The following is a 26,477-nucleotide window of genomic DNA, read 5'->3' as shown; positions in this document are numbered from 1 at the left end:
GACAAAAACTTCATATACATTTAATCCTAAATATTTTTAAAATTATGAAAAATATACTTAAATTAGATTAAAAATTATTCCCGAGAGTTAGCAAAAGTGGTAAAAGTTATGAGACATAAGGGAAGGATGAGAATGAAAAGATAGCAAAAATTATTAGTTTTTACATGAACTATTTCTTGTGTAAAATGTTTTTCCCCGTGAAACTTTTTTGCCATGTGATCTAATCATAAGTATATAGTACTCATTTAAGAAAAATGTTTTAAAATTTGGTCTCAATTACTTTTATTTAGTGCTCATTTTAAATTTCCAACTCAAATCTCAATTTTTTTTTACAATTTTTAAAAAAGGAAATGCATTAACTTAAATTGAATATTGACTCCTTAATCTATGAGATGATTCAATAAATTATATTTATTTCTTAAAAAAATTAAAATAAACGTAATTAATTATTATGAATAAATTTACAACTGATTTAGGGTGAATAAAAAACGTATTATGTGTCTAAGAAAAATAATTTAAAATCCGAGTGAAAAATTGGATCAAATTACTATTATTTAGTACCCATTTTAAATTTCAAAATCAAATCGCAAAATTATTTTTTACAATTTTAAAAATAATAAATTAATTAAATAAAATTAAATATTCACTCCTTAATTTAATCTATGAGATCATTCCATTATTTAAATTTTTTCTAAAAAAAGGTAAAAGAAACCCCAATAATTATTATGAAAGGAAAAATCAAAATCTACTAATTAAAACGAAATTGACTCTTTTTTTCATCATTCCACTCCGAAATTTCATGTCGCCCAATTAGAATATTTTTTTTTTAAATTGATTATTCATTTCCATTTTACTTAAAAAACGGATTTGCCTTATTTATACTCATAACTAACTAAATCTGATTTTGCTTAAGAAAGTTGATTATGTACTCATTAAATTCAATATTTATTTTCTTTTTTCGTTAAAACTAAAGGATTAAGTGTTTACATTTTTTTTAATATCACACCATAAATTTTGACGCAAGTATTATTATTCACAACCAATTTTCAATTTCAAATTTCAAACTCAAATTTCAATATTAAATTGAATATTCACACCACAATCTATGGGATTATTCTAATTTTTATATTTATTACATAAAAAGTTAAAGAAACCCCATTAATTATTATTAAAGGAGAAATCAAAATTTATTCAACAGAATTGACATTTTTTTAATTCATTTTACCTTGAAAGTAAATGTATCCCAATCAAAATGATTTTTTTAAAATTGATTATTCATTTCCTTTTCATTAAATAAACAAATTTCTCTTATTTATACTGATCACAAACTAAATCTGATTTTGCATAAGAAAGTTGAATATCTACCCATAATATTTATTATTGATTTGCTTATTTTGTTAAAAAAAAGTATCAAGTATTTTAAAATCTGACTGAAAATTAGGCTCTAATTACTATTATTTAGTACTCAATTAAAATTTCAAACTCAAATCTCATTTTTTTTTTACATTTTATAAAAAAGAAAATGCATTCACTTAAAAATAATAGTCACACCATAATCTAAACGCAAAACAGTAAATAACTCAACATGCACGAATAAATAAATAAATTACAAAATAAAACGACAATCTTTGCTAAGTTGGAAGAAGATAATGCATCAGCCTTTAATCCAAAAGTAGTTGTCATGAACGGATCTGAATCATCCTGAAATTAGAGTAAAAATTGAAATTCACAATACGTAACTATTCTATAGTGATAGCATGTGCATATATAATAGCATTTAATTTTATTTTAACTTACATCACTTAATACTAATTATGTAAGCCGCAACTGTTCAACACTGTCATCCTCAACCAAAATCTGTGAACACCAAAAGAAAAAGAGTATAACCAAATTGTAACATGCTGAACATTAAATCATGCAGCAAGGTCAGTAGATGAAGATTCATGCCTAAAATCTAAAGATGTATATGTTTTCCTGAGTTATATGTTTCAATATGCTTTGCTCAAAATAAATGTGAATCAAAAAATTCACAAGGCTTACCTCTCCTTCCTTCTATTTCTTCTTTGGTTTTTAATTGTAGAACAAAACTCAACCAAGCCACTCTGGAAAACACAAACAAAAAATTCAGCAAAATCTAACAGAAAGTAGGAAGAGGGCAAAAACCTCACATGTTGTATTCACTCTTCAAGAATCTTCCATATAAGCTCACCATTCCCAATTCCAATTCACAATAAAAGTCCCATGGTGATGAGGCATATGGAATTACAGAAGGAAAAGTAAAAGAGCATCACTCCAATCAAAATCATTTCAATAAATCACACACGTTGCAGATCATTTCATAATGTTCATAGAGGTGTAACTATACCCTTATGATATGGCAAGAAATTGGTTGAATCAAAAGCAATACCTGAACTTTTTTTGCTTTTTTAACATTTGCTTCTCAATTTCCCAGTCATCACAACAACAGTTATTTCAAAGCTCTTAGATGATGGTTAAGGGATGAAATGATAGAGGAGAAGAATTACATAAGGGAGTTTATATAGATGAAAATAATTAGGGTTTATGTTGTTTGCATGTGAAAAATGAAAGGAGAATATTGTTCCAAAAAGAATATTCAAAATTTAAATTTATAGGTTGTCAAAATTTTAAAATTTGAATTTGAATCTTGATTTCAAAAACGTAGATTTTGAAAGGTTAGCAAAATCGGTTTTAATCACATAAAAAAAAGCAAGATACGTATAACAAAAGTGAGAAAGTTTTCGTTTTTAAGCCTTATGTATGAATAAGAATACTAAACATCAATTAATGTGATTTTGAATGATTATTCCATAGGTAGTCAATGATGGGTGATGACTTTTGTTATAGCATTAATGGAGAGTTTAAAAAAAATTAAACAACAATTAATAATATTTTGAATGACTATTCCATAAGTAGTCATTGATGGGTGATGACTTTTGATTCAGCATAAATGGACAGTTAAAAAAAATTAATCAACAATTAATGAGATTTTTTATGATTATTCAATAGATTGTCAATGATGGGCCACAAAACTAAAATTAAGGAGAAATTGTCTCGCCATAAATTTGTCAGAATGATTTAGAGCTTGACACTTGTCCGCTAATGAGGGAGGGTGGATAAGAGTGAACCTGGGAGTGCCAACTCATCTAAGTGGGTCTCACAGAGTTCTTCTTTTCTATAGTATATAGATTTTGGACATTTTGTCATTAATAATAGACAAAAAGTCATGAAAACTACAACTCCAAAAAAATATTATCAATTTTTTTCCTGGTTACAACAATTCTCTCTTAATCATGGGCTCTCGGCCCGATTAGGTTAAATTCTTGACTCCACCACTAATGCTGCTGACAGGGTCCTACAACAGACATATGTCATGCTTAGACCAAGTTAATAAACGGGCAAGGTCAATACCTTTCTAAAAGCCTAATTAGTTAAAAAGATGAAACTTTGACCACTCAAAAAGTTTTACAAGACTAACAAACGTGTCTATTTATAGAAAATAATTATTTTATTTCTATTATTTTTACTTTAGATTTTTATAATAATATCTTAAAATTTATATCTTCATTGACTTACTTATATGCTTAAACATGTTAGGCTATATAAGGATCTAACCACTTTTCAAAAAAAAAAAGATCTAACCATATAAACTTCTTTAAAAATGGGTAGGTGACCTATTTACTGAAAGGAAATCTATGACAGGTAACCGATCAAGCTAAAGCATTAATTTTTTTTAGTCGGTCAGACCTATTCAAGCAAAACTCAACCAATTTACACTCCATTTCTGAAATTTATCCACCAAATAGAGTCACTGCCACCTTCCTTCCTGAAAGTACCCTATCCTCGGCCATCTGTACAACACTGTAAACCATGAGAGTTGTCGCATCAATCTTTGTCTCATAGCAACCACTTCTCCACCAACCCTGACACGACCCCTAAGAATCACCACAACATCATCAACTCGAGCCACCCCGACAACTTCAGAGATGTATCCAAACATAAATCACGTCACTTTAACTCATTTTTACAATACTCAATTCTGCTAGAATCAATTATACAAACGCTCATCCAAACTTACAACACAAATAAGCAATTCTAATTTCTCATCTAAATAAAAAAGCAAAACAATCAACCAAAAATTTCAAAACTGAAACACATACAAAGAACGGAAAATCTCCTTACTTTTGGTACAATAATTAGACAACAAAACTAACACACAAGTGTCACTAAATTTTAACCTTCCTCTTACAATTCTGTTCTTGAATTTCCCTAGTAGTAACATTGAAAGTGGTGGAACAGTTCATTTTCACAACAACATGTTTCTTAAACAAGTTCAATATCTTCACCTGCCCAGGTACCCTCGAGAAGCTGTTCATAGTCAACACCCCAGAACTCAAATCGTTCCTCAAATCTGAACTCGACAAATTGATCCGATCCGTGATCACATCCACCGTCAGATTCATCCTGATCGTCCGGCCAGCCTTGGCCCTTCCCGGCGGCCCTCTCGCCTCCCCCACCATCACGCCGCGGTAGTACAGCGACGTGGTGGTGTTGCTGTACCTGAACGACGCCGCGTTTGGGTTTTTCACCGAAACGTCTGCGATTACGGAGAGGTTCACACCGGGTTTTGCGGCCACGATGTTGGTGAGGTTGAGATTTGTGATTTGGATGCTGTTCATTTTGATTACAGGGTTCTTGATCCGAAACACGGTGAAGATTAGAACTATGATTACTACTGCTAGAAGCAGGAGAAAAACTAGTGGGCATGCAAACCGTTTGATGAAATGTCTACGAGAAAGTTTCTGGTGGTGGTGCTGAGACAGCTGAGTGGTGTCTTCTTCACCGTTGGTTCTTGGATTTGGATTCTCTATTGCTGAGGCTAGGGGTGTAGCTTGCTCCTTTTTCTCCGCCATGGATTACTAGGATCTAAACCGTGAAATTCAGGTGAAGTTGTGGAGATTGAAACTGGGGTTATTCTGTTCTGTTCCGTTCTGTTATGTTTTGATCGGCTTGCTTTGGTTTATTTATGGTCTTGAAGCCTAGGAAGTGGAAGTGTGAAATTGACTAATTTTGTATCTATATGGAGATGTAGGTAGGAGTTGGGTCCATTAATTTTGCATAACGTTGCTTGACTTTTGGTAGTAGTAAAGACCAGGAATGTGTGCATTGGTGCTGAAATTCTAAGGTTTTGTTGACTAAACTTGATCGACCTGTATTTTCTGCGTTTGTACTTTGTCCACTTGTGGTGTATTTGATGGGGACTTGCTTTTTTTGGGTAAGCGATTGGGACTTGCTAACAAGTAACAAGTGCGATAAATAGAGCTTAGAGGTAGACACGTAGGCCAATCACAAGTGCTATAGTATTTGTCTTTTGATATACTATGATAAAGATGCGAACTAAATGTTAGCATTTGCCTATATGAATATTATATAAGCTTAGATAGGTTTATATTCTGTGCTAGTAATCTTATGAAATACGAATGATCAGGAGAAAAATTTAAGCCCTGTATTATGGAGTAACGTATAAGGTAGGCATTTGATTCTATTTTTTAATACACTCGTGATCCAGCCTTTTAGCCCTTTTGCTGTTAACACATGTGAATTGGTGATATGCTTTGGGACTCTATCTGTCATCATTTTTGGAAGAATATTATCTGTGATTTGAAATATCTTTATAACAAATCCCAAGGGAATTGAGTTTGGTGCCCCACCCCTTAGGCTTTGCACCCCACTTTATTAAATACGGAATTTAAAGTTCCGTATCAATACGGAAAATAAAATTCCGTATCTGTTTTAGTATATAATGAGTGGTTGAAAATGTGACACGCATGCTTAAATACAGTACGGAATTTTAAGTTCCGTATTCAATAGGGAGAATACGGAATTTTAAATTCCGTATTTGATAAAGTGGGGTGCCAAGCCCCATAGGTGGGGTGTCAAACCCAACTCCCAAATCCCAACCGTGCGTATTACCAAAATAAACCCATGTTCTTCACTTTAGAAAATGAACTCAATTCATTAATGAAAGAGTAAGAGATACTTACACTATTGATGGGTCCACACATATCAATATGTACAAGTTGAAGTATTTTGAATACATGATGATCAATGAAACAAAGAAGCACCTACAAGTCTACAACAACTTGTGGCTGATTTAGACTGCAACAAAAACACGCTCTATGCCTCTATGGTAATTTTTTAACCTCTCAATTCACAACAGTCCTCAATTGCTACTCGTACAGTTGTTTCAAATATTTTTATATTCAAAATTGTGCTGTGATGAATTTTGACTCAATTTGTCGGTTGATCTCAGGGCCGGCCTAACACTAAAAGAGACTTAAAGACAACTTTAAAGTGAAACATTTGTTGAGGCCTTTTTGACTTAGTGTCAATGCTTGGTTTTTTTGGGTCTTTTTTGAGGCCTTATTTCTTTAGTAAAAATATTTTTTTTGGGAGGCCTAAAGCTCTTGCTTGGGTGTCTTTACCCTTGGGTCGGCCCTGGTTGATCTCAAAGACACTTCCATTGATTCCCGCAGTGGCATAATGGTTCTAGAGAAGGAAATAACTATTTCAACTCCAGATACTTCGCTTCAAAAAGGATTGTGTTTAAAAGTTTCAGGAAGGGATCATCGAGCATAGAAATCATAATTTGTACCCCATATAAACATATGAATCAATAATGGAAATGAAACACTGAATACATACTAAGTTTAACTAGAATGGTTCGAGTATCGACCGACCTAGTCTCTGTTAGGAAATAATACAACTGAAGAAAATTAAGCACAATCAAAACACAAGAATATTACGTGGAAAAACTTTAAAACTGGAAAAAAAACCACGACCGTTGTCTATATCAACAACCAGAGAAAAATAATCATGTGAAAATTATTACAACACATAAATTTCTCTCAATCTCCCCTCGATACCCTGGTACACCCGCACTCTCATAAAGCAAACATTTGGACTAAGTCAAATATACGCTTAAAATGGTACTGACTGGTGCATCTAAAAACAAAAAATTAGAGCCTAATATATACTCTTGGTCTTCACTTGCTTTACAACACTAAGCAATGGTTCTTCATAGCATATTTTGTTACCTCCTTCGTTATTTAAGATCTTGTACGACGTTGAACTTGCTCCACCATTACAATCAACTCTAACAATCTCTTTGTTCCTTCCATAAACAAAAATTAACATCCTATTTATTGAAACATGAGTATCTTAGCAGTTAAATTATCATTTTAGTCTCTTGTAGGAACTTTCTCAATTTAAAATTTAAATAAACTATATTGTTTTTACATTATTTTTTCAATTAAAGCTCTCCAAATTTTTAAGTAAAGCATTCAGGAACCTCTCTAGGCTTCTCGTTATTTTCAGACACCCTAAACTATAGGCCTATGGCCATAAATATCCTCCATAAAATCTTAAAAAAGAACTCAGCTGCCTAATAAAAAGAGGAACAACAACAACAACAAAGTCCCAATTAATCCCTACTTAAAGTTTCACTTTACGTTTGCAACTCATGTCCTGATAAATTGCCCTGCTTGAAATGTCAACAGTCACTGTGCAATTCATCCTCACCTCAACATGTTTTTTAACAAACAAAATCTTCACTCTCCCTGAAATTACCGAGTAAGTGTCCATGATCTTCTTCCCCCTGACCATCACATCTGCCACCAAATCGGGGCTAGAAGCGAGGCGGTCAGCCATGATATCCACCGTGACATTCATCCCTGAAGTCCGCCGCGCCTTCACCAGCCCCGGCGGTGTCCTCGCCTCCGCCACCGTCGCGCCACGGTAGTAAATAATTGTTGTGGTGTTGCCTAGTTTGAAGGATGCTGCATTTGGATTCTTGATGGACATGTCTATCAACATGGACATGTTCAGGTTAACTCGAGGTATTGGAGTTGGATCGAGTGTGAGGTCCAGGTTTTTTAATGTGATCCCATTAGTTGTTACTTTGGGTTCTTTGACCTTAAACACTGTGAATGCTAAGATTAAAATTACTATGACCAGTAGAAGAAAGATTACAGTTATACACAAACACAACTTGATTCTTCTTTGATGGCGTTTGCTTTTGTGGGCCGGTTCGTTGATGTCCCTGGCTGGGGCTAGAGGTCTTTCTTGGTCGGTATCTGACATGGCTTTGGAGGAGTTTGATCAATGCAGAGCTAGTGAGTTTGATCAATGCAGAGCTATTTGTTGTGTATTTATAATTTTGTGGAGTATTGTGTGGGCTAATTGGAACTTGAAAGCCAGAGTTAGTTAACAGTGTGTGGACATGTTTTCAAAAGGAAGTGAAATGTGAAATGCTAAAAATATGAAACGCGGACTACTGTGTTGTGGTGTTGTTTGTGTCAAGACTTTGAAGCTGGTCTATGTTGAATATTTGGTTCAGTAAAATACTGAGATACTGTAGTGCATTTTACATGCAATTTAATCTTTTCCATAAACTATATTATTAAAATAATAGATGATGGGGATTTTATTAATTTTAACTGAAAATTTACACAAATGCCCTTTTTTTTTATCTTTAATCAATTTTCTTAATTTCTTTCAAAGATTTTCATGCAGTGTTTTAAAACTTAATTCGGTGAACGACTAGGTCCAAATAGTAAATCAATGAATCACTGGTTAAACTCAATTTAAACTAATAAAATTTATAATTTACAATATAACTAACTATTTTATGAAAATTTTAAATGATATAACCCTATTATATATGTAACAAAATATGCACTTTTTCTAACCAGAAGCAAAGTGGCCTGGTGAAAAGTCATCACCAGTTCTCCTTCCAATTTGTGAGTTCAACCCATGTATCATGCAAAAATTCAAAATAACTTTTGCATAACTGATCCAACAAGGGGTCACAGTCCTATTGATCAGATCGAACAGTCCAAACCTAGTTTTTTGGGATGCTGATTAGGTTAGGAGTCGATTCAAACCCACCAGTGTGCACCCCTAGCTTCTGACCAAGGAGAAGACATGAATAAATTGTGGATCCCAAACACTTGTAATGTTCTTCGCAACTTGTGAAGAAACCTTAAAAGTGTAATTTTTTGTATTCTTTCTTTATTATGCACTCAAAAGTGAGAGAATTAGAAAAGTCAATTTTAATCGCCACAACTATTTACGATGTATACATAACTACATAAGGTAGCGTTTGGAAACCGTACATAACAGAATGGAACGAGAAGGAACAAGACAATAATGTTATGTACACTGTGTTTGGTAAATATACAACAAACAGATGAGAATACAAAGAGGAAACTCCCATTTTGCTTGGCTTGCCCAGCCCCCAGCGGCCGGCCCCCGGACTATGCAAAAGAATCGAGGCGAGATAATCTACTGAAAGGTGAAGGTCCATAGTTGATCGAAATTTGATGTGCGATTGGTTGGTTGGCCGAAGGGCTATCTGATCCGATCAACCATAAAGTTAATTACGCATATACCCCTATATATTTTAGATAAGTATTTTAAAAAAACTGTTTTGGATAGAATGTGAGACTCATAGAATATTACATATTGTTTTATACAAATAAAAACAAAAATTAGATAGAGTAAAAAGATAACACATTTAAAAAGAAAGAAAGAAGGTCCACCGTAAAAAAAAGATAAGCCAAATTTAAAAAAAAAATAGGCTTCTTCCCCAAACATAACGCTGCAACAACAACTTCAATGGCATCTCCCCTTTCATGGTCGTTTCCTCTCACAACCAAGCGACCTTGCTCTGCCACAGCCAGCGACAAGCCTTACCTCCATCAAGTCCAGCCCCCATCATGCGCAACCAGTCCGCCATGCCGCAACAAGAGACAATCACGCCTAATGGCCAGATTCGTCGTCGTGGATGCTCAGGCCGCTGCGAACGAAGCCAAATCGTGAACCAGCGTGTTACCTCTATCTCTTCCTGCACCACATGTCTCTCTCCCTTGTGCGATTTGGGTACCCAGCAATGCATGGTGGTTCCGTCGCTGAGGTTGGTGGAGACGGAGCGGAGGTCGGCGATGCTGAAGCGTCTGTGTGAAGAGACAATTTACTTTTGTCAAAAAAAAAAGAAGAATATGAGAATCAGGGATGGCTTGATGAGATAGAGAAGATGAAATGGTAAAATTGAGGAAATACAAGAATAACTTCAGGGTAATTTTGTCTTTGTAATAAGTGTTACATTCCGTTCTCTTCCATTCCATCCCTTTTCATGGAACCAAAATGTCTCGTTCCTGGAGGCTCATGTCCTGTTCCGTTCCATCTTAAAAACACGACAAACGTGAAACATAACCCATATGTCTCGTTTGGTCCCGTTCAAATGTGTGTACCAAACGTTACCTAAGTAATTTTTCTCTCTTCTCCACCCTATTCTTTCTATTTTCTTAGGGTGTGATAGGTTCAAATGAGGGGAGGGGAAGGAAAAGATTTTAATGGAGGGGAGGGGAGGGAAGGGAAAGGAAGGGGATTGATTTTAAATGATATTGTGTTTGGTTAAGAGGAGGGGAGGGGAACAGAGAGAAATTAACTCATTTTTTGTTTAGTCAAGGAAGGGAGATGAGAGATTTTAAAACATATTTACTTTTGGGTTAATCCTCAAAATGGTCTTTGTCTTTGTGTCGCCGTCTAAACTAGATCTCTCGCCGGAAAAATTATTGAAAAAACTCATTTTCTTTGTAAATCCTTTGGAGCAGGTCATCGCCAGAGCCTGGAGCTCCGACGAGTGATGAATTGGATCGCCGACAGTCAGCAAGCAACGATTTTATGAGTTATGTTTATATGGAGCAGAATTTATTTTCATGGTGATGGCAAGTATGATTGTGTAGCTTGGATGGGGGAGAAGTGTGGTGTTTTTTTTGTTTATGAAAGTTGGAGGAGAACGTTCAGTTGTGTGAGAAAAAAATGAAGAGAAAGACGTTTTTTACACAGTAGAAGAAAGATGAAGGAAATACATTCTTGTCCAACAAAATGTTTCGCCTCCCATTCCCCCACTTTGGATGACACACAAAATTGAGTTTATGAGGGGTTTTGATTCCCTCTCCTCCCCTCTTAAAAATTGAACCAAACAGCATGAATTAAAAAAATAAAACCCTCCCCTCCGCCCTTCCCCACCAACCAAACAATATGTTACTCTTCTTCTCTATCATACTAAACAATTTATAAAAATCTATTATATTTCTCACATTTTTCTCTCTACTCATCTTCATTATTCTTCTGTATTTCTCCTCAACCAAAGAAAGCATTAGTTTCCCTCTTCCCTCACGCTCTGTTATTTCTTTAATTCGTCCAGGGGTTTGCAGCACTGCAAGGCCACCAAATCATCTCTCATACCCTTCTCAATCACCATGACGGATTTCCCTACTCTCCTCCGCCACAATAACCGCCACCACCTCTCTTATTTCATCGACGCCACCATTCAACTCGCCTACTCTGCCACCGTGCCTAGGTAAGTCATTTCCATGTCGATTGTGCTCTTCCTTTCCAATTTTTCTTTCCATTGAAATGTCCGTGCATTGCTTGCAGTATCGTCGAGTGGCAGCTCAATCCTTCCTCTGTCATTCTTCGTTTTTATTTGTAATTTCCCGTTTTGTGTAAGAACTAAGAACAATGTTAGAGTAAAGATGTTGGATTCTTATCTTCCCTGGTGTCTAATAGATTTTGTGTCCTTTGAGTTGTTGCTTCTTATTAGAGAGTAAAAAGGATCGGGGTAGTTAGTTAGTTTTTACTAGCTTTCACTAATTCTGTTATCTGTTATTAGTTTGTTACTATGTAGTTTGTTGGTTGCTTAGTTAATCATGTGATTAGTTAGATCAGTTACTGTTTTCTCTTCATTACTGGTTGATAACAGCTATGTATATGTGCAAGAGCTGATTGTAATAACTAATAACTCTCAAGTTGTTGAATCAAAGTTTCAATTCTTTCTTCATTTCCTCTTGGAATTATCTGTTTTACTTTCATAAGATGGTATCAGAGCCCTCGCGGTTCCGTGATCGTGGCAATCAATTCGTGGTTCTTGATCCAGCTCAGAACCCCTCTAGTCCATACTACATTCATCATGGAGAAAATTATTCCTCTCCTATGGTGAATCCTCTCCTCAACGGCAAGAACTACCATTCATGGGCTCGGGCAATGAAACGACCACTTATGTCGAAGAACAAGTTCTGATTCCTCAATAGAAGCATTCCGGTTCCTTCTTCTGATGATCGAGTTATGGTGCGTCATGCGTGGGATCGCTGCAATAGCTTGATTCATTCATGGATTTTTAATTCAGTAATTCCCTTTATTGCTCCAAGCATTGTTTATGTAGAAAATGCATATGATGCTTGGAAAGACTTGAAAGAAAGATTCTCACAAGGAGATCTTGTGAGAGTTTTTGACTTACAACATGAAATTAATTTTCATACAAGGTTCCATGTCAGTCACATAATATTTTACAAAACTTTAAGTCCTATGGGAAGAATCTGAGCACTAGCGCCCAACATTGGGCTAGTTCTAGAATAGCTCAGTTGGTAAACAACCCTCCAATTCTTAAACATTTTGCTTAGTAGACTTGGCTTGGTATGTACACAGTCCACCAAATCTTAAACATTTTGCTTAGTTTAATTGTGAATGTTGACATCTCTCTTAGGCCGGGCTAGCGCTAGAAATAGCACAGTACATACAATAATTTTAGTTATGCTTCTTTCCTGAATTGAGGACAGTGATGGGTTTTGGCTTTGGAGTGAATGAATGTTGGCCTAGACTGGTAGCTAGTGAAAAATCATGTATGGGCCTGAAGTACTGTCATTTATTATATTTATACACACTGAAGAACAGGCATGTGGCCATAAATCTCTCTAAAAGAATCATAAAAACAGAATTCAGCTATAGGTAACAAATAGAAGGACAAAAACAACAATCCATCCCTACTTAAAGTTTCACTTTACGTTTACAAATCATGTCCTGAATTGCCCTGCTTGAAATGTTAACAGTCACAGTGCAATTCATCCTCACCTCAACATGCTTCTTAACAAACACAATCTTCACTCTCCCTGGAATTATTGAGTAGGTGTCCATGGTCATCTTCCCCCCAATCACATCCGTCATCAGATTTGGGCTAGAAGCGAGGCGGTCGGCCAAGATATCCACCGTGACATTCATCCCCGACGTCTTCCGCGCCTTCACCATCCCCGGCGGGGTCCGTGCCTCTGCCACCACCGCGCCACGGTAGTAAATAGTTGTGGTAGTGTTGCCTAGTTTGAAGGATCCTACGTTTGGATTCTTGATGGACATATCTATCATCATGGTCATGTTCAACTTAACTGTAGGGGTTGTACCTTGATTGAGGATGAGGTCAAAATCTGTGATTGTGATCCCTTTAGTTGTTACTTTGGGCTCTTTGACCTTAAACACAGTGAATGCTAAGATTACAATTACTATGACAAGTACAAGAATGGGTACAGTTACACACCCACACCACTTGATTTTTCTCTTACGCTTGGTTTTGAGGGCCTCTTCATCGACATGGACCCTGGCTGGGGCAAGAGGTCTTTCTTGGTCTGTATCTGCCATGGCTTGGAGCTATTAATCAAGTCGTCACAAAATTTTGTCTAAATTGGAGTTGGAGGTGTTTTGTACCTTCTGCTTTGGATATGTATTTATAATTTTGTGGAATGTGTGTGGGTGTCTTGGAAGGCAGAGTCAACACAAGTGTTTGGACATGTTTTGAAGGAAGTAAATGAGGACTGTAAAAAAATGGAGACGCGGATTGTGGTGTGTTCTGTGTGTGTTGTGAAGACTTTGAAGCTGGTAGATGTTGACTGGACCAGGTATTCCATCAATAAATATATTACTCGCGTTTGCACATGACAACATAACAATGATTTCATATTCTTTAGTGGATGTTCAGATACATGCTAAAAAATCACAGTGAGATAATAAAATAATGATGGATATATAGTGTAAGTTAAAGAATTTTACTTCTGTTCTGTCCTCTATGATTTTAATTTTGCTGTGGTTTTTCTTCCTGTGTTTCAAACATGTATATAGAGTGTAATATGGAACGGATCAATACCAGTAGAATATGAGAGTGGACAATCTCAATCTGTTTTCAATTGTTGTAACCTTCAATTGTTGTAACCTTTCCCCTGATATGTAATAACAATTTACCAAAACCCCTTTGTCACTATTAATCAATAGAAATTAAAATCTTCTCTTCTCAATATAGTATTTGAATTCAATTTCTAAAGAGAAACCTTGATCCTGATCAAAACCTTTTACGGGCAAAGATTGAAGGTACGCTCTGTTGTTTTGCAAGTTTTTTAAAGTCTACAATGATGGACTAAGACCATGTCTTTCGAGGAGCATATGAGAGAACATGATATTTTAGTTTTGTCATTGTCTAAATGATAAAGATTCCATTGACACTTCTAGAAGGTGGAATAAGCATACGCTAATTATTGTTAAAGTCAAACAAGTCTGACGTATAAATGTATAACAAGCAATACATTTGCCAAGAACATTAACATAATTCAGTATGGGTATTAAGAATAGGGAGTACAAGTCCCATTGTCCTCCAATTAAAATTTGACATATATGTCATCTAAAATAAAGGCGTCATCATTTTTCTTATTTTAACCCCATTAAATAGGATGATAATGAGAATGGTTTGGGTAGGGCACTAGTCTGGGTAAGGTACTGGTCGAAGTGAAGATTTTTGTGGAATCTGGGCAAGGTGAACCCTAAGTCTAATTGTCCACACCTTACGTCTGACCTAGGAATTTAAATTGCTGTTGTGGTCAAATATGTCTTATTCTCAACTAAACATTCATCCCAAACATATAGGTACAGTTCATAGTTACCAAATTTGTCATACGCTCTTATTTAAGTACGCGGTATACAACTTATAAAGTATGCGGTACGAAAGGGGTTTACAACCACAATATGGTGTATAGAGCATTAAAAATATTATATACCACATTAAACCAGAAAACCACGATTTGGAAACCACAACCTCCTCTTAAACCTTACGCTCTACCACCACTAATCTCACCGACGAAAAAGATGGGGATTTTGTAACAAAAATGATTTATAATGTATCAAAACTCAACAACTAATCTCCCTAATTGTTGTGAATCTTTACAAATTTTTACATTTGATAGTAATTTAATAGTAACATTTTGTAATAACTAATAGAAACTTTGCCTTAGTAATATTTGAATGCTAAAAACAATCAGCATTTTTAAAGTTTTTGATGTATATTGGCGGGTTGTAAAATAGATTGCACGATCAACTATCGTCACTACAGGTTTGATATGGTAGAAGCGTGCTAGATCCATAAGGTTTAAAAGTCCATACTCCATATAGAAGTACTTCAGTCTTCATGATGAGGTCCCTTCCTCGACTCATTAAGGTATGGATTCCCTTCAGGAAGAAATTTCAAGGGAGGAAGTTTAGCCATGTTGCTTTGTAAAGTTCCCACACTACATTTTATTCATAAAAATAAATAAATCAAAGAATCAATTATCACAACTTGTTTAAATTCATTTTCAAATTAAACCAAAATTAATTTTAATCTTGAGTAATATTTCCTACTCATTTTGAGTTAAGATCAGCAGAATGCTGAAGGTTAGAAGTTAGAAGTCCAAACGCAAATGCCCAAAGGAAAAAACACAACACATACTTGCAAGATCAGAGGAATGAAAAGGGTTATACATTAAAACTGTATACGTATTATTTGTAATTTGGGAAATTTAAACATACACCACTATAAGCTGCTGCACCACGGTAAGACATACAAACTAGCATTAGGGTACAGTGTTGTTTGTTCTAGGCGAACATGCTAGCAGGGTTTGGTAGCTTGACCTCTCCCTTGTGAGAAAGAGGAATGGTGAAGTTGCCAATTGCAGGAAGGTCAATAACCAGACCAATATCCAGTTGATAGTCAATATCCCAATCAGCTCCAATATCCTTTGCCAAGCTCATCAATATGCTGTACGGCACCTTCACCGGCACATTCACCATTGTCATGTCCTTCGCCTTCAAGGAACCAGGGTCCGGTATCCTTCCAGATGCTATCTCCCTAATAAAAAATACATAAATAATTACTAATTTTTTCATTATATCAAAAAATAATGACGAACAAGTTGATGTCCCTGAATCCTTCAAGAATAGCTCAGGTGATAAGAGCGGGTGGCAGAGCTGGTGGTTTGTGGTGCACATATGAAATACGAGTAGATTATGAAGTACCCAGGGCCGGTCCCGACATTTTGGAGGCCCTGGGCAGATAAAAAAATAGACCCCTAACAATATTTTTTTAAAGAACATTATCTATTTAAATTGTAAATATCATCAACTTAAAAAATGTGACTAACATAAACAAAACGTCATATCCACTTATCTAGTGAATTAGGTAGAAGATCTCAAGGAAACCTTCACGTTCCAATGCTAATTAAGCTCTTAAATATGACCAACAAATGTCAAGTTACTTGTATCTGCAATTATCTCTTATTAATTGTGAACACCTTCAATAGAGAAGTACATAACTGGTCTTAAATGCAACTACTTTTTTTTTGGAAAAGCTTAAGATTTTTTTTTTCTGAATAATGTAAAAAAAAAATATTTATTTAGCAAAAAGGGGTGGGAAAAAAATTATTTAGCAAAGTGAGGTAGTTTTTGAAGAAAAGGCCACAGGCGCGATGTCCCAGCCAAAATATTGTGGCCAGAAGTCTGAAAAGGCAACGGTTCCCTCTTAGTGTGATAGAACCAAGATCTCATAAATAGCTACAGTTTCTAAACTGTTGCCTAAAGATTTTAGGCAACAGTTTAGAAACCGTAGCCTTTGGAAATTTTTTTTGGGCCCCTTTTTTTGGAGGCCCTGGGCTGTGGGCCTGCTTGCACATGCCCTGGGCCGGCCCTGGAAGTACCTGGTGGCGCTTTTGAAAGAGTAGTTGATCTCACAAATGGGGATTGGAGTGGAATAAGGGTTATGAACAGAGACATTGGCCAAATACTCGACACTGTCCTTGGTCACGCGCTGGAAGTCCACGTTTGTCACACTCGCCTCCGGCTTGGCCACGTCGTTGACCTTCTCGGATACGAAGTTCTTGGCTTTATTCAGCAACTGCGACATTGTTTTCAATGTTTTATGTCTGTGATCACTGTCACTGTTGATAATTAAGGAAGAAGAGTGAAGAGCAATGCGTTTTTATAGGAAGCAACAGGGTTTGCGGAAACACGTACGTGTCATGGTACTACCAAGACGAAGATCCTCCTCCTGACACGTAAACATCACCTGCTGCGGACACGTGAGTATACGTGTCGCACGTGCGTGGCCTCTTGGTTGATAGGGCAAGATCAGATCACCTTTCACAGGTTGGGATCGGTGGATTGATCGGTGCACGTGCATGGGTTATAGCTTCTACATTGTGTCAACATTTGTATTGCAAGATGAGAGAATACATCAAATGATCAGTGATCTTTATAAACAAATAAATTGATTATCATGTTATTGATGGGGTAGCTATGTATATACACCAAGGAAGATTAATATATTAACTTCATCATATAGGGATATAGAGTGTTACAGTAAAGATCAAAAGCTAAGACACATCATGAAAAATATGGAATAAGGGTACATAAGAAAATGAGTTTTGGTTTTGGATTACTTATTTGTATATGCAACATTATTAGCCAAATTCATGTTATGTGGAGGACTGAGATTTTTTGAACTATTTGCGATGTTGTAGGTCTGACTTTTGTACTAATATATGATCTTATTGATACAGAAAGTACTTTTGACCTCAGTGTCAATGAGAGACCATATTAATCATTAGAAAGTTTTTCTTCACTCATTTGAAACCAGTAAAAATTCTCCTGTTAGAAAATCTGGTAAATGATTAATTTTCCTTTTATATGAAAAAATCAAACTCAAAAAGCTTGTCATCAGCAAAATTTTGGAGTGCATGGGCCAGGTGGTGCGGGTTAGAGCACTTTGCTCAAAGAAATTGCTATGAAATCTCAAGACAAAAGTTGTTCAATGTGTTAGTTATATAGTAGACATAAGATAAGAGACAAGTTAAAGATTACAAGATTGTGATTGGAGACTTCAAGATGCTTTATGTTGGAGATTTCAGGAAGCCCGATAAGTATGAATCTTTAAGTGTGTGTTCAGAATTTAGTGAATTTGGGTTTACAAAATAGGATTTGAGCCAAAGTAAGTTGAGTGTAATGTGATTTATGTTTAAATACTTTTATTTCTAAACAGAATTGGGTGAATAATATAGTGAGGTTTATGTTCGACTGATGCCCCAATAGTGCCAACTGAAAGTAGAAGTGAGAGTTGTGTTCAGTTGGCTGAGTGTGGGTTTTGAGGCAAATGAATTAAGGTAAAAGTGAGTTCAAACTATACAAACATGATGGCACATTGTTCCATGTAAACCAAAAACACATTAAGGGGGTCAAACTAAAAAACAAACATAGTCTAAGAGCGACAGTGTCATGTTGTGAGTCAGGGATTAAGATCATCTCATGTTGTGAAGCTTTGTTTCCATTTTTCTTGATCTCGCGTATTTAATGGTTATGAAAAGAGAGATAGTCACAAAATTTTAACACAACAGCGTCAATGAGAGGATTGATCCAATAAGTCAGTGTATGTTTCCTCTTTTATTTATTGTTTCTCTAGTAACAAAAGTGACTTTTCAAACAAGTAATTAATTCTGTAAACTATATATTTACAGGAGATACCTACTACCATGTCTAATTTTCTACCATACACTTCTGAAATTACTTCTTCAGATGCAAGGAATGTCCAGATTGATCCTTGATCTCAGTATTTGAAGCCAGATATCTTCATCAGGTTACATCAAGAATCCAACTTTGGCAGCTTTGTAGGTGTATACATTGAAATATTGACACTATCACAAAACCATTGTAACTTAAAGCTTCACCTGGAAAGCTTTCAACAACCTACTCATATAATTTTTTAAGCCAAATCCCCGGCTAGGCCTTAGAATTTGCTTGAACAAAGCCATTTTTGGAACATTCCAGTACTCCACATGCCTGAAATTTTTTTCAGATATTCAGATTATTGGCAAAATGATAACACTAATTAACAGTTTGGTTTGATCAGAATCGAAATTTTTTCTCACCTGCATACTTTTCCAGATTGTACATCAAAGAAATATTCTGTGTATCCAGTTGCTGCAACATAAATTAGCATGGTCAAATTGTATAGCACAAAATATGAAGTAAGTTGCTTTGTTACTGTTAAGTAAGCATTTCAATCTATATAACGAATTGCTGCTTATTCTATTAGAAAACTGACTCATGTTTATTAGAACTAGCAACCACTAGTAAGAATTATGACTTGTGCCATAAATTTTTGTAAGATAAATTAAAGAAAGTTGGAGGGTCCAGTGAAAGTGCAGATATATGAAAACCTGCAAGAAATAATTCCCTTTTGTCCATCAGTGACTTAATCAATTGGTTATACATGGGTAGGTTGGAAATGTACCAGAAAGAATGGGCCTCCAAGGAAAGGACAAGATACAGCTGAATCGCCAGTGGCCAATTCCTTTATCCTGTCATAGAAACATATGTATGAAAATACAACAAGCTTATTGAAGAAAAAGCCAATTAGTAGGTAATAAAAAGATGGAAATTTCAAGTTTTCCACAGTTTTTTAAGCTTCATGTGTAGCAAGAAGCAAAGGGAGTCAGCAGTTATTTTAAATTGCGGTTGCGGACCGCAATTTTAGTACGCAGCATGAAAGTTTTTCAAGTTCTTGCAACCGCAACACGACTACAATTGCAGCTGCTGCATTTGTCTGCAATTTCAAGGATCGCAACCAGTTTAAAGATAAGAGAATTACAGATCAAAACTGTTATGTTGTGCACAAGAATTGTTATAACTTCTAGATAAAGATTGCTCTGCTGTCGATATTTTAGGAATGATGCTTAGCCAGTCTTTCTGTTGTTAATTTAAATTTTATTCTTAGCTTATCCTTTCTTTTAAGGAAGCTAATAAGTGATCATTCTATATATAAGAGATGTACACAACCATTCAAAATCAAAAAAATAATTCAGATTTTCTGCCATTTTAATCTCAAATGCTCAACCCAACAGCTATTGCAACGGCCACAGCAATTTAAAATCATGACAACATGCTCATTGACTAGGACTGCCAGTTGCAAAACTAAATATGGGAAAGCAGTAGAAAATTGTTAAAAGTTGTCCTCACCTCAAAATCTTCCCATTTCATAAGCTTCATATTTGACTTCTCCAAAAGGGTTCCAAAATTAGTGCAGTTCCTTTTGAAACGCTGAAGGCCTTTAAAGGAGCCTGCTGGATCCGCAAATTCACAATCTTCTTCATAAGCATTTAATGTGAGATCGCCTGAGGGTTGAGAAGAACATATTACCCATCTGAATATAATCAAATTAGTAACTAGAAAATATTAATCGTTAACAGCTTGAGTACATGTCAGTCACTATATAGGAAGCACTCATTTGGAGGTTTTTATGTATGGAAGAACATACTACAGTACTAGAAGTACACTTCAGGCTCAACCATGCGCCTTTTCTGAGTGGAGTATAGCCAGAAACAGAGGCATGTTAATTATTTCTCAATTGACATGCTAACATATATATGAGAAAACATGGTTTTAAATCCAGGTCCGCGACCGTGACTTCGGCCGCGACAGCAACCACATTTGTTCACAATTTTAAGCGATACAAAGGACCGCAATGCAACCGTTACCGTTACCGCGCCCTCAATTTAAAACGAGAAGACTCAAAGGATTCAATGACCGACGAAGCATTTATATGGCAATAAAACTTGTCCTATAATTAACAAATCAAAGGAAAGAACAACATTCAAAAAAGCATTCTGGCTACCTATGCCTTCTCCTATTCACTCCATAAAAGCTTATGAATCCAATGTATTCTTTCCTATCTCACACATACATACCTTTTCAATGTGAAGTGTAAAACATTTTTCCAGTATCATCAAAATATGCTTAAAATAGCCCCCAAAAAGAAGAATACCATTCATTAGGCATCAAATTCAAACTTTGTACATACTAGGCTAGCTGTATATCTTAAGAATCAATTTAGAAGAAAATAAGCAAAAGGGTGTGGGCGAACCTGTGACAAAATATGATCTTTGAAAGTCTTGTTTGATAGTGTCCACAACCGCGGCACGGTCAATAGTCTCAAGAAGCCTCTGTGGAGGAGCTTCCACACCAGAAGGGGAACGGAAAGCAGAGGCAGCAATGCCAAGAAGCTCAGAACTATACCATGCGATCTTGAGAAGTGGATTGTTCTGGGCTTGTGAGTCGTCTTGTTGATTTGGGTTTGTTCCATTGCATCGAATTCTAAGGTGATGGTGGTGTTGTTGTTTCGGTGGAAAGACCAAAGAGCTGTGGTGGTGAGTAGTGCTGATTGAAGCAGAGGAAGCAATAGCAGCCATTGCCATGACACCAGACAAGACAACAAAAGTGTGTGTCCAAAGTAATGGGGATTTATGTTTTGAAGTTGTCGTTGTGTGGCTTAGATTCTTTCCCAGCAAATTAGAGATCTATCATTTATGTGGTTTGATGTTTTCATTGTGTGGCTGGTTTTTTTCCAACAAATTAAGGATTTATGTGCTGATTGAAGCAAAGGAAGCAATTCTAATTAAAACTGTCCAAACAAAATTTTATTGAAGAAATCACATTTTAAGTACATGGATCCAAACATCATGTTGTTTTAATTCAAGTTTACCGAACTCAATTCTACTCAGTCTCAATTATGCTAACGCTGATCTAAACACACATGTACTTAAAGAGAGCATGCAGTTGAACAGAAGTTGGTGAAATTTAGTTGGGATTTGCATCGCGTACAAGATAGGGAACTGATCAGTAAGTGAACACAAATTATAGAGAGTTTTGTTTTTGTGGGTATAAATAGAGTACTCGATCTCTATGCTACTAATCTTCAATAATCTCCCTGTTATCAGTGTCCACAACAAAACATCCTCTGTTTTGGAACACATTCATTCTGTTGAGTTCTTCACATGTTGAAATAATATTCAGCTCACCAACCAATAGCTTTGACCAATAGTAAACGATTGATGGACATGATTTTTTATATATTTGATCGACATAAGAAAAGTGTTATTTTGGACTCCAAAACAAGACTAGTTGGTGAACAAAGATATCCTGAGACTATCTACAACTACAATATTGGCCTGTTCTCAAGTCTCAAGGTCACAATGGCAAGTTGGCAATTAATTTTATTACAGTACAACTAACGCGAAAATAGGGATGACAAGTAGAAATAATAAGATTTTGAACAACATGCTTCAAGCATCCATTGAATCATTACACAAGTCTCCAAAATTTGAGATGCCCTATTTAACTTTGAATCCAAACCTTTTTGTTGAGCCAAAAAAACTGTCATGTTGTTGATCTTCTTTCAAGGTCATCTCCACAGATACTAAAAGAACTAAGTTGCAATAACTTGAATCAAACAACTGTCCTCCACTGCTATCAGCTAATGATCATCTTGTTAAAAAACTCAGCTTGCTCAGGAAAATACTCCAACAACTCATCCTTAGTCACCCAAACAAAATCCTCACATTTTCCGATGTCAAACTGGTTTTTAGCAATTACTTGTGACTTGAAGAAGAAATTCTGCCAGAAGATTCAGCAAAGAATGAGCAAATATAATCAATTTCCACGTCAAGAAGTAAGGCAGAAGTATTGAAAATGCTAGTTCTGGAATCAAGAGGTACAACAAAGAAAAAGGGGCAAAGGCCTAGGAAGTCACTTCAGCAATTGCCAACACATACTCATACAAATGAACATATTGAAAGATATTAACCTTTCAATAGTAGATCAGAAGTACCACAAATTTCCTATAAATATACCTTAAAAGATGTGGAGCCTGAAAGGTCTTCTTTAGGCTGAACAACCATATGGGCCATTGGAGCATTTCCAACAAAATATGTGTTAGAAAGATCTCCTAAGACTGATTTTAACGCAGACTCTGCACACTGCAAAATTTCCAAAAAAATTCAGAGGCAAAAGAACATAAGGAAATAAGAGGAGAAAGTCGCATAAGTATTTTCACCTTACGCATAGTGTCCTCAGATTCATAAACTTTCTCTGGAAAATGCCATACAGGCTTTCCGCTTGGAGCCCCATATCCATTACCAAAGAGAAGAAGGTAGAGTCTTCTGTCAAGAGCTCTATTTAATGACCTAAAGTGGCAAGCAGTAAGTGAATAACGCCCAGAAATTATATTTGAAGACAAATTCTGTTCTTAACAAATTAAAAGGGATAACACAAATCCCAAAATAAGCTTGTCTCCAAAGAGCATTCAAAATATAGTAGTTTCGAATCTGTTACCTAAGATATAGGATGAAGATTGACCTACCCTGCCCTCAAACAAGTGTATTTCTCAGTTAGAACTATCAGCGGCTATATAACATTACTAAGAAGGCTTTCTTAAAGACTGAAGGTGCATTCAGAATCCAACTTAAATATCCATAGGCAAGCGTGCATCAACATTATAATATCGCCGATTTGTCTAAACTAAACTCATTCAGTCACAAATAAAGCAGGTAAGGAAATAAAAAACAAACTCAATAACCCTTGATTATGACTACCTTTACTAAACATCCCACCAAGGAAAATGGACGGTTGACAACTCCCAAGGAGGACGGGGACAAGAGATTTCAGTTGCCATTAACTAACTATCACAGAAGCTTGAGTTGTGAGGTTAGGTAAAGACACATGAATGAAGTGTGGACATTACAAAAGTCCACCTACTTAGTACAAAATTCATTTTTTTACTAGAAGAATGGGGGGAAGCAAGGATGATAGACCCATTGATTATAGAGACTCTAATACCATGTATGAACTAACTATCCCAAAAGTTAAAGCAACAGGTGAAGACCCAAGTAAATATTTCATTGGAGAAATCATAAGTATATGACATGATGGAATCTCTTATATAGCATTCATTTTCCTTCATACATTCAAATGAAGCATTTTATTACTGTAAATTATATAAGGTAACAGTCTACGTACTTTCGATCATTGGTTTTGTCAGCTTCAGTGACTCGAGGTGCAGGCACATAGTCAATCTGATAATCTCCTTTTCCCCTGGACGTAACATAATGTTCACGTCAGTAAATGAAAAGAAGGATCCATCTGTACTTTGACAGTAGTGACACCCATTAAACAGATGGATGTACAGATATTGGTAAAGGAAATGATAAAGACATATATATTTGTATCATAATCACTGCCAATGAATAGAATCTAGCAAAAAAAGTCAATGTAGAGACGCGTACTTTTAAATGGTATCATTTATTTTAAGGGTTAATTTTTTGTAGGATACTCGAATAAGAATGTTATCAGCGGCAACTGAAGTTTTGCGCTTCCCAAAACACACTCAGACCATTTTTTACCAAAGGAAACAAAAAATCCATTTGAGACTGATGATAAAACCTGGTATGCAAATCAAACAAGGCTATTTATGGCCCCAAACAAGCCCGAACTGCCTGATTTTAGAGGTTAGGTTCCATTCTAATCAGCTTTGGATTAAACGCCAGCCAGAGTGAACCCTCCCTCTTGTATTCTATATCTAGGACTGTATTGTAGTAACTATATCTGTTTTCATGTAACTAATGGTTTATGGTATGACTATGGCTACCCGATCAGAAATGACAAACTGCAATTTCAATACTATTATAATATGTGTATATGTCACTCATCAAACAGTTCTTATTAGTTATTATCAAGTGTCTTTGAACATTTGACATCAAATGCTGTGCTTTCTTACATTGTCACTTAATGGTCTGCAACCCTTTTATGAAAGTCTGACGATCGAATCTCATGCCACACAGAAATTGGGTTTTCTCAAAAGCAAATAATTTTTTCTTCATACTTATAAATTTGTCATCATTCCAACTCAGTGATTGTACACAGTGGTTTATATTGCTAAGCCTTAGAATCAATTTTTGAGGATAGAAAGAGTAAAAGTTCATAGATACCATTATGAATTGTTTTGTTAAAAACCATTAAAAAACTCTTTTCACTAATCACTATCCTTTCTTTTCCTTTATTTTCATTTCTAATTTTAATTTTTCATCTTTTCAACTCTCTTGAAGCTTATAAATATACTCTTTCTATAAACTATTACATAAGCCTCTCATGATCTCTCTCTTTAAATCAATTAATTAATTTTAAGCAACCAAAGTTTTTAACTATAGAGTATAGACCTGCTATTTAGCCCCTATACCTTGCATCAGACTTGTCGAGAAACTCATCAGGATATCTACGTTGATATTGCTGTCGCCATCGAAACCTAACCATCCAAAACCCGGGAAAAACATAGTTAGTGTAATAACAAGAACCACAAAATCAGTAAGAGAATGGAACAGTAAACAGAGCAGATGAAAATAACAAAAATCTTTGCTAAACCAGGTTCTAAAAGTTAACTGAGCAAACCACAGAATAACCAGTGAGTGAAATCTTAGACTTATTCCCCTGCCCTCATCTTAGACTTACGAGAATTCTTGAAATGCATAAACAACAGGGTCAATTTTGGGAATGACGACGGGCAATCTCTCAAAGAGCACAGAAGCGACCAATTTCTCAGAGCTTGTGCTGAATCCTCGCCTCGTCACGAGAGGCCGAAGCAATGACATCTTCATCCTGAACCAATCAAACATGATAACAATGCTAAGTACTCACATCTTCACCCTAGCTTAATTTGCTTTCTTCCACAATCCACAAGCATTTAACGTTGTAATGAATCATTGAATTGGATAGTTAATTTAAACAAGGACAATGGAAAATAACTATTGGAAGAACTCGTACCTGAGAGAGAGGCTGCGCTGCGATCGAACCAGGGGCACAACGGCGGCGTGACTCGTGACGTAATGGCTGGCGGCGGCGGCCGGCGAACGGACGAAGGAAGGAGGAGAAAGTGGGTTCAGGGCTTCAGGCCAAACGCGTGTGTGTGTGTGTGTGATGGGTGAGGAAGTGAGAGAGGTGGGTGGGTCATCGGGTGGGCTTGGGTGGGAAGATGGGCCAAACTGCTTAAGTTATTAAAAAAATATGAGTGTTTTACCTTATGTTTTTGCCCAGGCTGACCTTAAAAAAAACAGTTTTTCTCTCTTCGGCCCAAACTAAAATATGAGAGAAATGAACATATCACGGTGAGAGGACGATGAAGTTCGGAGAAGATGGCGGACGGAGGTCGTGTGCGAATAGAAGCGGACCGCCGAAGATGGAGCGGTGGTGGAGCAGAGATGGATCGACGGTGGAGCTCTGTTTCCAATAGGGTGAGTGAGGTTTGATAATGAAGTTGGGAAAGCTAGCCCCAGAACGAAAACGCAGCAGCGAATAGCTCCGTGTCAATTTTTCTTAAATGTATATTTACTTTAAATTAAAATCATGTTATTTGTTATTCACTTTCTTAACAAATCATGGAACGAGGAAGCTTG

At 36.0% G+C, this 26,477-nt stretch overlaps 6 protein-coding genes and 1 long non-coding RNA gene across 8 annotated transcripts; 1 reads left to right on the top strand and 6 right to left on the bottom strand.

Moving 5' to 3' along the window:
• Positions 1-4,130: 4,130 nt before the first annotated feature.
• On the bottom strand, positions 4,131-5,293 carry LOC130746168 (uncharacterized). Its single transcript, XM_057598717.1, has one exon. The coding sequence runs from the start codon at positions 4,929-4,931 to the stop codon at positions 4,245-4,247; it is 687 nt and encodes a 228-aa protein (XP_057454700.1). The 5' UTR covers positions 4,932-5,293; the 3' UTR covers positions 4,131-4,244.
• Positions 5,294-7,277: 1,984 nt separating this feature from the next.
• LOC130742720 (uncharacterized) lies at positions 7,278-8,417 on the bottom strand. The gene has a single exon (XM_057594822.1). It carries the CDS (start codon positions 8,158-8,160, stop codon positions 7,513-7,515), a length of 648 nt encoding a protein of 215 aa, XP_057450805.1. The 5' UTR covers positions 8,161-8,417; the 3' UTR covers positions 7,278-7,512.
• A 2,438-nt stretch (positions 8,418-10,855) lies between these two features.
• On the top strand, positions 10,856-11,671 carry LOC130746166 (uncharacterized). The gene is made up of 2 exons (XR_009022036.1): positions 10,856-11,446; positions 11,524-11,671. It is a non-coding gene; the product is annotated as an uncharacterized LOC130746166 (long non-coding RNA).
• Positions 11,672-12,767: 1,096 nt separating this feature from the next.
• LOC130746165 (late embryogenesis abundant protein At1g64065-like) lies at positions 12,768-13,659 on the bottom strand. Its single transcript, XM_057598715.1, has one exon. It carries the CDS (start codon positions 13,549-13,551, stop codon positions 12,910-12,912), a length of 642 nt encoding a protein of 213 aa, XP_057454698.1. The 5' UTR covers positions 13,552-13,659; the 3' UTR covers positions 12,768-12,909.
• Positions 13,660-15,678: 2,019 nt separating this feature from the next.
• Positions 15,679-17,505, bottom strand: LOC130742719 (desiccation protectant protein Lea14 homolog). The gene is made up of 2 exons (XM_057594821.1): positions 16,905-17,505; positions 15,679-16,060 (listed from the first exon to the last, which is right to left on the bottom strand). The coding sequence occupies exons 1-2, from the start codon at positions 17,108-17,110 to the stop codon at positions 15,808-15,810; spliced, it is 459 nt and encodes a 152-aa protein (XP_057450804.1). The 5' UTR covers positions 17,111-17,505; the 3' UTR covers positions 15,679-15,807.
• Positions 17,506-18,614: 1,109 nt separating this feature from the next.
• Positions 18,615-21,566, bottom strand: LOC130746163 (uncharacterized). 2 transcript variants are annotated; one of them, XM_057598712.1, is made up of 5 exons: positions 21,122-21,547; positions 20,218-20,372; positions 19,493-19,559; positions 19,128-19,179; positions 18,615-19,038 (listed from the first exon to the last, which is right to left on the bottom strand). In XM_057598712.1, exons 1-5 carry the CDS (start codon positions 21,450-21,452, stop codon positions 18,915-18,917), a joined length of 729 nt encoding a protein of 242 aa, XP_057454695.1. In that variant the 5' UTR covers positions 21,453-21,547; the 3' UTR covers positions 18,615-18,914. The 2 variants fall into 2 exon arrangements, with proteins under 2 accessions (XP_057454695.1, XP_057454696.1); XM_057598713.1 differs by lacking the exons at positions 18,615-19,038; positions 19,128-19,179; positions 19,493-19,559 and adding an exon at positions 19,566-19,804 and having other exon boundaries at positions 21,122-21,566.
• A 500-nt stretch (positions 21,567-22,066) lies between these two features.
• LOC130746164 (uncharacterized) lies at positions 22,067-26,009 on the bottom strand. Its single transcript, XM_057598714.1, has 7 exons — positions 25,849-26,009; positions 25,537-25,683; positions 25,268-25,333; positions 24,052-24,126; positions 23,090-23,219; positions 22,887-23,012; positions 22,067-22,650 (listed from the first exon to the last, which is right to left on the bottom strand). Exons 2-7 carry the CDS (start codon positions 25,680-25,682, stop codon positions 22,507-22,509), a joined length of 687 nt encoding a protein of 228 aa, XP_057454697.1. The 5' UTR covers position 25,683; positions 25,849-26,009; the 3' UTR covers positions 22,067-22,506.
• Positions 26,010-26,477: the final 468 nt, after the last annotated feature.

The sequence above is a fragment of the Lotus japonicus genome, chromosome 3, assembly GCF_012489685.1.
Source record: "Lotus japonicus ecotype B-129 chromosome 3, LjGifu_v1.2".
Classification (NCBI taxonomy): Eukaryota; Viridiplantae; Streptophyta; class Magnoliopsida; order Fabales; family Fabaceae; genus Lotus; species Lotus japonicus.
This window is presented reverse-complemented; position numbering and strand designations above follow the sequence as displayed.

Coding starts and splice junctions, on each gene's coding strand:
- LOC130746168 (XM_057598717.1), bottom strand. CDS start 4,931: ATGGCGGAGAAAAAGGAGCAAGCTACACCCCTAGCCTCAGCAATAGAG.
- LOC130742720 (XM_057594822.1), bottom strand. CDS start 8,160: ATGTCAGATACCGACCAAGAAAGACCTCTAGCCCCAGCCAGGGACATC.
- LOC130746165 (XM_057598715.1), bottom strand. CDS start 13,551: ATGGCAGATACAGACCAAGAAAGACCTCTTGCCCCAGCCAGGGTCCAT.
- LOC130742719 (XM_057594821.1), bottom strand. CDS start 17,110: ATGTCGCAGTTGCTGAATAAAGCCAAGAACTTCGTATCCGAGAAGGTC. Junction 16,061..16,904: donor TCTTTCAAAAGCGCCACCAG/GTACTTCCAGGG, acceptor ATTTTTTATTAG/GGAGATAGCATCTGGAAGGA.
- LOC130746163 (XM_057598712.1), bottom strand. CDS start 21,452: ATGGCAATGGCTGCTATTGCTTCCTCTGCTTCAATCAGCACTACTCAC. Junction 20,373..21,121: donor AAGATCATATTTTGTCACAG/GTTCGCCCACAC, acceptor CTCAACCCTCAG/GCGATCTCACATTAAATGCT. Junction 19,560..20,217: donor TGAAATGGGAAGATTTTGAG/GTGAGGACAACT, acceptor TTTCTATGACAG/GATAAAGGAATTGGCCACTG.
- LOC130746164 (XM_057598714.1), bottom strand. CDS start 25,682: ATGAAGATGTCATTGCTTCGGCCTCTCGTGACGAGGCGAGGATTCAGC. Junction 23,220..24,051: donor GACAAAACCAATGATCGAAA/GTACGTAGACTG, acceptor TTGCCACTTTAG/GTCATTAAATAGAGCTCTTG. Junction 23,013..23,089: donor CTGAGGACACTATGCGTAAG/GTGAAAATACTT, acceptor GAAATTTTGCAG/TGTGCAGAGTCTGCGTTAAA.